The 13,334-nt window shown below is 38.5% G+C and overlaps 1 protein-coding gene across 4 annotated transcripts in view; it reads right to left on the bottom strand.

Moving 5' to 3' along the window:
• NETO1 (neuropilin and tolloid like 1) overlaps positions 1-13,334 on the bottom strand; it is a 766,912-nt gene that overhangs the window by 716,763 nt on the left and 36,815 nt on the right. For all 4 annotated transcript variants that reach the window (XM_069219884.1, XM_069219887.1, XM_069219886.1 and 1 more), the window contains exon 4: positions 6,922-7,170. In XM_069219884.1, coding sequence (XP_069075985.1) covers positions 6,922-7,170 — 249 coding nt within the window. The remainder of the gene's footprint in view (positions 1-6,921; positions 7,171-13,334) is intronic.

Below are 13,334 nucleotides of genomic sequence, written 5' to 3'. Positions count from 1 at the left end.
TGTTTTCTAAGGATTAAGACTCTTATTCTTTTGAACATTCATATCTTGACTTGTGTATGTTGGATTTTTGTTCGTCTCTGTCTTGTTTTGTTCAGATAAATATAACTCAGTTTTCTAAACCTGTGTTGTGTCATTTTGGACTATTTTCACTGAGTTACTGTGTGTGTTGGTACAAATACTTTATGCATTGCTTCTGAAGTTAAGCCTGCCTGCTCGTGCCAAGCTACCAAGGGGGTGAGTGGGGGGTTAACTGAGGGTGATTCTCCATTACCCTGACTAGAGTGAGGGTCCTTGCTTGGACTGGGGTATCCTGATTGCCAACCAAAGACCCCATGTCTAACAGTGAGGGAGTCTATATGGTAGGATCTTGGTTTGGAAACTTGGGAAATGGATTTGTGAAAATGATCCTGAAACCTTTATTGTTTATGACAATGTGTATTATTTGTGCACTTGGGTTTTAAAAAGGCTTATAATTTCTGGAAAAGAGAAAGAGTAAAGAATAAACAGAGGAGGTAAGGAATGGAAAAGGAAAATATGAGACACAGATATTATCAGACAATGAGGAGAACTGATAATTATTATAGACCTAAACCTATGTGTTATTGAACTAGAAGGTTTTGATTTGTCTCATTGTAAATGAGAAAAGTTTTTTGTGACGGCATGGATTGACGTTAAAGGAGGGGCTGACAGAGATCAAATTTTACTAATACATTAGTGGCATCAAAGTTAGCAAATGGTGACTTATACATCGTCATTTAAAAGTCTGATAGAAAAATTAACATGGATATGTAAAATGCACATTTAAATTATTGTGGACAATGTGGCTGCCATTTGTATTTTGACATCATGTTTAACATGAAGTATATTGTGCATTTATATTTGAGGGAATTACTGAAATGAGATAATGCAACAAGTTTTTTGAAAGATGAATATTAGAAGTGAAGTATTGAATGATTAAGAATTAAGTGTACCGATATTGAATTAAGCGAATTTATGAATGTGAGTTACATATGTGCAGAAAAATAAATGCACCTTAAAATTATGTTCTCATAATTTTGTAAATAAGGTTTTAAATAAAATAATTTGCTTTGCATACATAATGTAACTGTAAGGTGCACAATAGGACTGATGTCAATTAATTTTATTAATGTACATTTACATTACATTTACATTTAGGTCTTAGCTGGACTAGGCCTGAGAGTTTCATTTTTGCAGCAGTAGAGGAAAATCATTTGCCTATTCTGTTCTCTCTGACCTGAATTCTTTTCTCTAGGTTGCTTACATGATGTTGAATTTTCTATTGCATTTAAGACAATTTGTTTCCTTTTCAGCTGAGATACTTACACAAGCATATTTTTATAGTGAGTAACCTTAGTTAGATGATTTTTCCAAATTATTTTAGTCTTTCTTTGCTTTTGCCCACATGTTAGCCCATTCCCACACATGCACGTCCTAATTTGTGTTGGAGATAAGGAAGGTCCAGTGCTGAAACTAACTGTTAAACATTTATTTTGATAATTTATTGATATCTCCATCGTCTGATTTGAAATTTGACATTAATATGAATATTGTGGTTTTGCTGATCTATGTTATTCTGTTGGAGTGTTTAACAGTATTGTTGTTTAGTAGGCTAAATATCTTTATAGACGTTTTCATGTATGTTTCTAACTTTGTTTTGTGCACCATGTACGTGACATTGATTTTGGGTTTGTAATAACACTTTGAAACTTTATTAAGTGTGGAGTTTGATTTAGTGTTAAATTGTTCATGGTCCTCAGAATTGTTTATGGTTTTATATCATTGATTTGTGATTGAATGAATCTGAATACTACACTCTTTACCAAGTCCAAAGGTCTAGTTGACCTCTAGTGGTGGGAATAGTGTTGATGTATCACCAGAGTGCTTGCAGTATCTGAACCCGTGGTGGTAAGAAATCCTCCTCATGCACAGCTGCCTAACTCTGAAAGAAGTGGAACATAAAATTCATCACAAATAGGTATGAACATTAATTGGATATTATTTTGGATATTATTTGTTTAAAAGCTGAGCTCTTTTCAATGTAGTGTACCACTGAACCTCTGTCAGCCCATCAGCACTTAATGCTGCTCACCCTTTTCCAGTAACACACTGCCTTGCACAATCACACACATGCAGAAGGACAGACACAAAAGGCACACTCATTCATGCATTCTTCCTTGTACCCATATACACATTTATGCACATGCACACATTCACACCCAAAATCTCAACCAAGAACCTTCTAATCCTCCTCACTTATAGTCCAGCAACAACAGTGAACCATGGCTCCACATCTGGTCAGTTCACTTTCTGGCCTACATCATTCTCTGGTGCAGGCAGTAGCAATAGGTGGCATAGGCTGAAGATGTTGTTGATAGCAGGCCTATGGTGCGAGGTCTTTGCAGGGTCTAGGTGATAGACAGCTGCAATTCAAAGCATTTTGATGACACCATGCATCCACATGTCGCAGGCTTGAGTCTCAAGGGAGAGGTTAGTAGTGGACAGGTCATACGGAGGATAAAGTCAGGAGAGGACAAGGAATGACAGCAACAAAGAGTCTTCCAATTAGAGGAGGAGGTGGGATCCGGTCCGTGGGCCTCAGCACACTTCTGTTTTGCACTACAATGCAAGGATGTGTGTGTTCTCTGATGCATAGCTTTTTTTTAACTGGAAGGGATCTGTTCCAATACAAAAACTATGGGGCTCATTTACACGCCCCTTGCACCACTGTAGCATCATTTGTTTATGCTACAGTGGTGCAGAACAACCCCCAACCCCATGCTGTATTTACAACCTGGCACAATGGAACCATTGCACCAGTTTGTAGACCATTGCACCACATCATACCTGTGGCAGGTATAACATATGCAAGGGAGGCATGCCACTGCAAGGAGGCCCTTAGGAATGGCACAGTGAAATCTACAAGATTTTACTGCATCATTCTAGCATGATTTTTTAACGCCCGGTCAGGGCAGGTGTTAAAGTGATGCTGTGCTTTATTCTATGGGCATCCTCGCGCTTTGCTGGACTAGGGACAACATTTTTGATGCCAGTCCAGCAAAGCTCCACAACTGTATCAGAAATTCTGACCCAGCTGTGCTAACAAGTGCCAATGGGCACTGTATTGTAAATACAGAGGTACCATGGTATTGTTAGGGGCAGAGGGTGGAGCAAGAAAACTGGTGCATCGTGAATGATGTGCCAGTTTGTAGCAAATGAGGCCCTATGTTTTAAGGCTTTTTCTACTTTGTGTGCTGAACAAACCAACACACATGCAGAGTGGAAAAAACAAAGAGAAATGAAAAAAAATATCCTTTCTCTGCCTACCTCAAGGAAGAGTAAGATGTTGGCAGAAATCTGTGCCACCCAATGGTTGTAGATAGGTACTTGCGCCAAAACCCAGGGGTGGGAACATCCATGCATCACTCATGGATCACTACCTTTACACAAAGTAAAGTAAAGTAAAGCAACACAAAGTGCACCTTTGTGTTACTTTGTGATGCTGTCCAGTAAAAATCCTGATTTGCTTTTAGTTGTAAACACTACCCTAATACTTCACACCAGGTCTGCATAACAAAAGTGATACAAACCCAGAAGTAAGCGTTAGTAAAACTGGGGGCTAGGTAGATTTTCTACATAAGAATTGAGTTGCCTGGGTAAGAGCTTCCCCTAACAGGATATCACTAAAAGATAACAAGCAAAAAGAGCACAGAGTACTTGTCATTACCACCCTCCCTTTAAAATGTTATGAATAAACAAGGCCTCATCGTTTTCAAAATGGTTTGAGTCTTTTCCTCATTTCTAATGCCTGTTTGCAAAGGCTACAGTACCAACCAGAGTGCACCCTTTGTAGCCCAGAACACTTTGGGGAAGTAGATTTTAAGGATTTATGCCTCTATAACTATTTAGAAGTCACCATTTTCTCTCTTCTAGCCTCACAAAAACAGACTCAACATGTGAATAATGATTGCTTAAATTAACCTCTTCCACGCGTAGTAACTCTGGGCCACATTCCAGTTCAGTATATTTCTGTTCACTGTACCATTATATGCCCCAGCATACCATATATAAATCACTCCTAACCCTGATCTGAAAGGAACAGTCTAGTTCACACAGCATGAGCATCACCCCTCTGCACGGAAACAAAAACACCCGGGTTCCTTACTCCTGAAACCCAATTGTTTTCGAATTCATGTTTCTAATTTATTGTTTTAGGTTAAGAAGATGGGTATAACCTTTCCTGGTACAACCACTCCCTCAACTTAACTTATTTTCTCTGCTATTGGTCAAATGGCTGAATTATTGGTGAATGTTATATAAATTAACTAACAAATCACAACAGAAAGAGTGCCAGCTCTTCATCACAAAAAGTTGGATTTCATGCATTGCTGCGGTGAAAAAATGGCTCCACGTCACATGGGCACTACTTTCCCATAACTGGACTTTGTTTTTACATATTAGTGCAATCTGGGATTTGTAGTCTTTATTCATTTTAATTCTGCCAACTGCCCCGACCCAACAAATCTAACATTAATTACAATTAAAAGCAAAGTCCAGAAAAGGAAAAGTGGTGACGCTTGACATGAAACCATCTGGTTACCCACCAACGCTGACAGAAAGGTTTTGTGGAGGAAATCAAGCAATTTTATATCAAAATTTCTGTTGGCAGTTGACAAAAAAGTATTTTTTTTTTTAACCTGTTTTGTTCTCCTGTTGAGATCAGCAAGTGCACAATTTTGCTTTGTTAGGTCAGTGTATATGCCGGTTAAATCCTGCCCAGTCAAAGTGCAAAATTGCTCAGTGATGCAATGCATCTAATTCAGCACCTGCCCTGGTAAAAAGCACACTGCTAAATGGCAGCAAATGATTTTGCTATGTGCTGTACATAACTATACTTTCTAATCATAATAAAAGAAAACTATCATAAATCCATAACAGATATTCAAACAAATAGTATAACAATTACAAGCATCGATTGGTGGAAATGCTGAAGAACTTGGTAAAATGTCTATCCTCACAATGGTGCAGATTTGCTAATCTGCATTAACAATTGTCCATTCATAAACAATGTTGTTACTAAAGGCAATGTACACCACATAATGATCGGTCAGGCACTATGCTACAGTGCAAAAGCATGTAGGAGCAGGGCCAGACTGGGAACCCAAAGCAGCCCTGGCACATTTTGTGGACCAGCCCACATGAAGTGCATAGCGAGGGGGCCTGACCACTACAACGCAGCTTGAAGGGATTTCCCCCCAAGAAAAGTTTGGGGAAAAACTGTGCATCCTACAGCACATTTTTCATTACATATTTGATTATATTCGTTTTAAGGCATAGTAAATGATGGTGTTACAGTGCACTAGAACATAGAAATCTAAATTAGAGCTCTTCAATGATTCCCACACCATCACCCTCTAACAGTGTCACTCACCTCTCCATAGCCCCCCTCTCACATGTATTTCATTGTTTTATAGCACCTCTGTTACCAGCATGGGGTGTTGGAGCACTTTACATCACACACACATATATAGAGGCAATAAATCATATGTGTGTAAATCTGTCTATAGAAAATGTTCCATAAGACAAAGGAGACTACAAGGTGTAGGATTCACATATCATCCATACTGATAGGCATTATTTGCGAGTGCACGGTCTGGGGAAGCATAAACTCAGGAGTCAGGACGTAATACAGTGGTTAGAGTTGACTTCACTAATAATATTTATTTCCACCCAAACAGCCCCTTTTTAGCAAAATTAGGATAATCAAAGACTGGGAAAAAGCATAACTCTCTAACCTGCACCATGCAGTTTGCAAGCGGCCATTTGATACCAGTTTGTAGCTCACTGTGCAAGATTATTATTGTAATTTATGAACTGCACAGTAACAAAAGGATCTCTGTGACAAAAGCAGTATCCCCCTGAGCATTGCACACAAAATACTGTTCTGAGATCTACATAGTACACTTTCTGTGACTTTGCTAGGCGGTTACACGTGAACGTTTCACTGTTCTTACCAACTGTTGGGGGTTAAGATATTTTTAAAATTTTAATAAGGTCTGGAACTATAATTTAATGAGGTGATGGTAGAATGAGCACTATAACCAAACTCACACTTATGTTTTCTCTTATCGGATACACCAGTACCAAGTAATTTCTGCTAAATCATAGTGATGATCAAATCCTCATTGTGTTGCAGTGCTTGTTGAACCAAGTCTACTTTATTATGCTTCTAGAATTTTTTAAAAATGGGCCCTGATGAATGCGTCTTCGCTTTTATCGCAGCACAACATTTCCATTCATATTCCAAGATCATTCAGGTTCTTTTGGCCTTCATTCAACTTTGCCAGATAACTAGGCTGGTCTTGCAAATTAAACATTTTGAACGCATGCATTTTTAACTAAAAAAGTACACTTCCAGGTTTCAATTTAAAAGCACGAAACGTCAAGAAAATCAAACCTCCCTGTCTGCTAACCTGTAATTTTGTTTGAATACGAACGTCGACATCTATCAAAATGGATACATTTAAGTCATAGCAGTGTATTAATCCACAATGTCTTTTGTTGGCAAAAATGGCATATTTAATAAGGATAACGAAATAAGATGTCAGCGAAATTTCTTACAGAACCAGTCACACATTAAACAAACAGCCCTATGCATCCCCAGTGTAAAATTAGTGTAATTCCTTTGAAATGTCTCCATCAAACTCAGCTAGGTGGAAGCAATTATATTTCAGCTGGATTCTAACTATAGAGGTCTGGCAGCGCATAAATCTTCAATTTCCAATGTCTGCACGACCCTTTATTCAAGTGACAAAACAACAAATATTTCGCCTTCGTATTTCAGCACAGTATAAATTCTCATATCGTTGGATAAAATAATAAGCAATGTAATATATCACATACCTTGTGTGAAGTTATAACGCGCAGAAAATCCTGAAGATTCTAGTTCTCCGTCAGCAAAAAACTTAATCCACAGGAACCTGCCACTAGATATTATAAAAGGTGGGTTTTGCTCGCCGCAGTAACGTCCAATAATTGGGGAAAATCCAAACGGTCCATCTCGTACTTCAATGTGATCAAATTTACACTCCCACGAATGTTCAATAGCATACTTATCATCAAAGTGGAGTTCAATGCACTGTCTAGGGGCAGCTGGAGAAGAACAAAGTAACCTTATTTAGTACGAGAGAGCTTTAGAATTCATGTTTTTCCAATTAAAATGTTAAATACATATTTGTTTTTTTTTTATACTCTTTTCATTATTTAACATTTTTTTCCTGTATATGTCAATGGTCATCCTGTGAATGAAGTCATCACATGCCTTAAAACAGTAGGAGACATCATCAACCAAACGATCATTCTCGAATGACCGGGTAAAGAGAACAGTTCTGTTCTCGAACTGAATGGCCCCTTGAAATGTACAATTGTTGGATAAAATCTTTATCACTTTATTTGGAGAAAAGCAATTGTGTTTATTGTTTAAAATAATCATTAGCCATTATAATCCTTTCAGCACTTTAGTTTTCAAAATACATTTATTTCAATGATCAGGATTTCCACCACAATGAAGATGGTAACATGAATATTCATAATTGCATAAATATTTTGTCAGGAACATCGCTATTTTTGCATTATCAAGGGTGCATGACGTACGCAACAACAATATTTGTTATATGCTCATTGTAAACAAACCCCTCTTCAAACCTTTTTTGGCAAAAAAAGATACAAATATTGTGAGCGTTATGCTCTATCTAAATATTTCCAAAGATAAACTGAAAATCAAAGAGGTGAAGACGTGCTCCTTTTTTAAAACGTTTTTCGGAGAGGGCGTGGGGGATGTTGCTGAAGACTCACATATGAAGGGGCAAACACCAACAAAACATTGCTCAAAAAAAGGTGAGACGTCTCTGAAAGTCAAAATACACATTAAAACAATCAATTCGGTGATTGCAGAAAACCAGAACCAAATGCATTCCCAGAATTATGCAAGCACACCCAGCGAAACAAAGTGATTTTAGGAAGTGAAAATCCAGTCAGCAGTGGAATAACGCAAAATGATGAGACCTCGCTGCAGAATGTGATGAGGGCCTCGCAAGTAGCCTATATCTCTCAGATATTCTTTGACCCTGGTTGGAATCAGCCTCTTTGAATTCTTGGTGGGACCCTGGAGGGTTTTGAGCCCACCTGCGCCGCAGGGGCCTAGGGGGCCTTTGTAACACCCTGATTCCGAAAGAACATGAGGGATAGCCAGATCTCCCTCTCAGCAGATCCAATTGTCAGGGAAAAACTTCCAGAAGTGAATGAGTGATCCACCACCCAGCCAAAAATACAACCTTCATATTACTTCACATGGGTAGCAGCATGCCATTTCACGTTTCACACCAGAGAGCAAAGGTCTATCTCAATCCACCTGTGTAAAAGAATATTTTTTCCTGCAAACTCTACATTGAAACACATATATCATGCAATGTTTAAGTCATTTAAGACCATATTCACTCCCAGGAGAGCTTCTGTGGTCAACATCTCGGGTATAAATTCAGATCTAGAAACAATAAGAGTGGATGTGAGCAAAATCTCATCTCCTTTGCATTGTACGCTGAAGACCCTAGCTCTCAACTGGAAGGAACATCTAACAGGCAGCAATGTTTAAGTGCCCAAATCCGCAGATTTGTGGTTTTGCCAAAGCTTCACCTTTGTCAGTATGATCAAAGGAGACATTCCTTCTGAGTCATTATTACAAATAGCATGCAAGATGTCGTCCAAACCAGACCTAGATATAAGGGCATGGCAGGAGCTCCGCTAGTCAGTGGCCACTTTGGGCGGAAGCCAGTTCCCTCCTCTTAAAAGGATTCTTTAGGATATGAAAACATTATATCATTTTAAAACCGTAACCGGATTATTAAAAGCTCTTGTGGTGATTGTGCAGAGCCACTTCTTAATGAAGTGGTTTAATCCTTTTGATTATACATCTGTGTAAAGAATAACATCATGATTTCTAGGACTCAGAGCAATGGGAGGCGAAGGCTGAGAGAGGTTTGTTGACAAGTTGTGACACTGTTGTAGAAGTATAAAAAGTGTCTCTTGGTATTGCTTTGGTCATTGATGTGTTAGCTCTACTTGCCTTTCATGCTCGTTATGATACTCTCAAGGGACAACCTGGAACACGTGTTTTGTGCGGCCATGCAGCTGTTATTATGTTATCTCTAGGTCAATTAGGATGGCATTACGTATTCATTAAATGATTTTGGAACTTTTTATGCCCAAAGGTTTGTTGAGACAGCTTTTTCGAGGAGGAAGGGGTAAGGGTAGGGGATGTGAAATGGTGGAGTAAATAGTTGAACAAGAGTAAACTTGAAAGGACCTTAGGGTTTACATATAAAGTTGAACACGTGGATTTTTAGTGCTGTATTGAATTTTTATAATCTTATTAAAGTGAAATATTTGGTGTAGGAGCGTTTAAGAGTGTTGAGCATGCCCTGATTAGAACTTTGTATAGAAGTCCAGGATTCCAGGAGCACTATCAGTTGAGGAATTGTCATTCCTGTTCATTGTACCTTGTCCAGCGATGTTGCTATCTTTTGGATTTTGTGCATGGCTACTCTGTGTGGTTCCATTGTCTCTGTGTTTTAATTTACTTATTTATTTATTTATTTATTTTCATGTAGCACAAATATGGCCCAGTAGCATTAAACAAATTGACAATGCAAGAAAGAGTTACAGAAGTGTTAGGACAAGACACCACAGGTTGTATACACAATTATACTAACAAACGTCAATGAGGTGAACAGTATGAAAGGAAGATATGGGACTTGGAGGAGTGATACCTGATTAAGTAGCCTAACAGTCTTCTTTAGAAGACTGACATGTGAGGCAAGGACTGCAATAAAGGTAAGTAAGGCTGATTTGCAGGAGTTACACAACTGATCAAAGAGGAGAGGGAGCAGTTTTAAGGACAACACCAAGTGGTCATAAAAGAGAAATGCCAGGCTACAGTAGATTAGAAAATAAATGGAAGAAGAGATACAAGTGCTGAAAAGAGAGAATCACAAAGTCTAAAGCAAAGATAAGGATAGGTAGTGACCCTGAAAGTAAATCTTAAGAAGGCTAAAGTGCAATTAGATTAAGCCATTTTAGAAATTACCAATCTTAATGTCCTTCCTCAGTGTTACAAAAGTGGTGGTGGTGCTAACAACTGGAGGGAGAGAGTTAGAAAGCATGAATTAAGTACTTCAAAGTGATCAATGGCTTCCCAAATTTTGCAGCTTTTTGGTCACATAGAGAAGAGTGTTTTTGAGTGAGTCCAGTGAGTGATAGAGGCCATGTTTCCAAATGATCTAGCTTCAAAAGGAGGTCCTTGGTTTGATTATAATATAGGGTGATAAGATCAATTATTTTGCTTCCAGTGTCAAAAACAACAGCCTCAAGTAATACGTTTTGTAGGATAATTAAGATGAGCTTGCCACAATCAGGCCTTGACAGCGTGTTGCTCCAAAATATTGCAGTTGAATTATCAATTTACATATACTGTGACCATAAAATTAACTCCCAAATTATTGTCAGTTATTGAGTTAACAACTCTAAATTTACACTTACTTTGACAATATCTATTGACAAGTCTTTTACTTTTCTTTACACAGTTATAGCTCTAATAATGCAGTACTCATTATCCTTCTTGAAGAAGGTTGAGGGTAAAACCATAAGCAATCTTGGTAATGTGCAACAGTCTGTACTAATCCCAGCAATTCACTGTGAATTCAATTTATACAGCCTTTTGGTGAGAGAACTGGCAGCCATCATTAGATATGGATACCTATTTTCTTGCCCGCAATGGGCACATTGAGGAAGCTTCAAAAAATAGAAATAAACATGTTAACTGGTTGTTAAAAATGTAAATCTAAATGTATCACTTGTAACATTTTCACTCATGAGAAATGACCTATCAAGTAGGACTACCATACACCATATGAACTCTACATTGAAGAAAAAATCTTGACTGAGTCAAAACAATTATAAAGCATTGTCTAAAATAACATTTTACCTCTTACTTGCAGAATGAGGATTTATGGAAAAATCACAACTCTATTCAAGTGTGGTACAGAAACATAAAATTAGACCATTAATTTTCCTTACAAGAATGGGTGATTTAAAATTGAAAAGCTGCACTGAAGCTTGGGAGAGTCTTCCAACTGAAGGTTGAATCTCCCAATTTTGTTCTTTTCTGTACTCAAGATATGAATCATAAGGCCTTTGTCTGCCCATCATTGACGATTCGAATGAAACTGCTATGCCTGCTGTTTTAACAGAATGAAATTAATAATATGGAGAATGCACATACCCTTTTGCAAATGAATTTTAAAATTATTAACATCTTTTTAACTATGTACTGAAAATTGTTGTGTGTTCATTAAGGGATTTGGGAACAGCTATGTACTAATTGGCTTTTTTATGCATTATTTCTGAGGTGTACCATTTATTGGCAATTTATTTATAATTTTTGATGTGCTTAACATAGATACGTTGCCTCTTTGAAGAGACAAAGAACAGCAATCAACAAAACTGAAAATTGGATGGTCAATATTGCTAGAGGAAGCGTTTAGACATTATGGCCCTTATTATGACTTCAGAGGATGGAAAAGCCTGTCCTGCCGAAGTCCCGACGGGTAGGTTGCCCTAGTGTGGCAGCCTCCCCGCTAGCCCAGCAGGAGTTTCCCGGTAGGTCAGCAGGCAGAATCTCTGTTTCCACCTCAGCAGGAAATGGCCTACAGCATTGTCTCTGGCTCTCATTAGAGCCAGCAGCAAGGCTGTAGTGCAAAAGGTGCACCATCACTTGTCACATTGCGACTGGACTGGCCAGGGGGCCCCCTGCACTTCATCTCCACCAGCCTTTCCAGGGTGGTGTTACTGCCATGAAATTGCTGATGGAGCAGCACTGCCCTGGCAGATTAGGACCTCCAGCACCACCAGGCCATCATGAAGTCATAATCTGGCGGTGCTGGCGGTCCGACCACGATGCTACTGCAGCGGTTGTAATATGGTGCTCGGACCACCATCGAGACCCTGGAGATCATTAGACCACCAGGGTCATAGTGAGGCCCTATGCTTCTATTAAGGGATCGCATTTCATCAATAAGTTAAGTAATGCATTAATTGAATTAAGAAGTGGGAGTACTGACATCTTCAAAGGGCAAGAGAAGTGCTAGGTCAGTTAAGGCCTCACTGCCTTGATGGTAATATCAACAGATCTGATGTCATGAATCTAGGTAAGCTTTATAGATTGGCCAAACTGTTTGCTATGTGTAAACATCAACAAGGAAAGTACCTGGAAAAACCATAACAATTATAGTAGATAAGGTACAAGCTGATGGAGTTTGCATTTACTGATTTAATGCTTAATATTGAAAGGAAGAATAGGTTTCTTTGGGTAACTATTTGTAATGCCCAGAACTCTTGTGGACTACCCCAGACCCACACCGACCTTCCTTCCTAATCACAGGAACCCACAGAATGAAAAACAAGGAAGAAGGCAGTCCACAGTGTTTCTTGAAATGTTATTAGGCTAATTCATATTCAGCACTAGAGTTAGGATCATGATTAGCAATAAACTTTGCAATTTCTAATCTGTGATTTTGGGCTGGCCAACTGTTATGAAAAAGACAACGTGGGGAGGAGATTACACTTTTAGTGAACAGTGTAACTATCGGCTCAAATGGCATATGGGTAAATTGTGATGTACTTTAATGTACAAGTAGTATGCAGTGATCTATGTTTAGAGACAAGAATAATAAGGAGTTTGAAATAGAATTAGGAGAGATCAGAGTTGCAGGAAGGAAATTGGGAATTTTAGTCTTCAAAGAGGTCAAGTTTGTCTTTGTTGGAAAGGTCAGATCTCATTCTGTGTGTACAGGGGCCACAGTTGTATCTCTGATAAGTTTGGAGAACATTGTATCTGATAACGGAGACAACAGTGTCATTACTTTCAAATGCAGAATACATTTGTCAGTGTCAGGGAAAACTGGTTCATCATGTAAAAATCAACAATCTGTGAAGGAGACCAAATGAGAAGGGAAAGATTTGGCCCAGAAGAAAGTTCTTAGCAAATAAGGTCTACTTAGAAATATGGATATAGGCAGATAGTATCAGACAATGAGGGATGTTGTGGGTAGTGCATCTCCACCTAATAAAATTAACTGAGTTAAAGGTAATGAAGAAGATAGATGTGGGAGTAGATTAAGTTGATTAAAAAGTAACAAAATACAAGTCAGAAGTAAAATCTGAACAATTAGTTGGCATGGAAAGGGTGATAAGAACTCAGCAGA

Source organism: Pleurodeles waltl, chromosome 2_2 (genome assembly GCF_031143425.1).
Source record: "Pleurodeles waltl isolate 20211129_DDA chromosome 2_2, aPleWal1.hap1.20221129, whole genome shotgun sequence".
In the NCBI taxonomy this organism is placed as follows: Eukaryota; Metazoa; Chordata; class Amphibia; order Caudata; family Salamandridae; genus Pleurodeles; species Pleurodeles waltl.
Note: the sequence above shows the minus strand (reverse complement) of the source record. Positions and strands in the feature narration are given on the sequence as shown.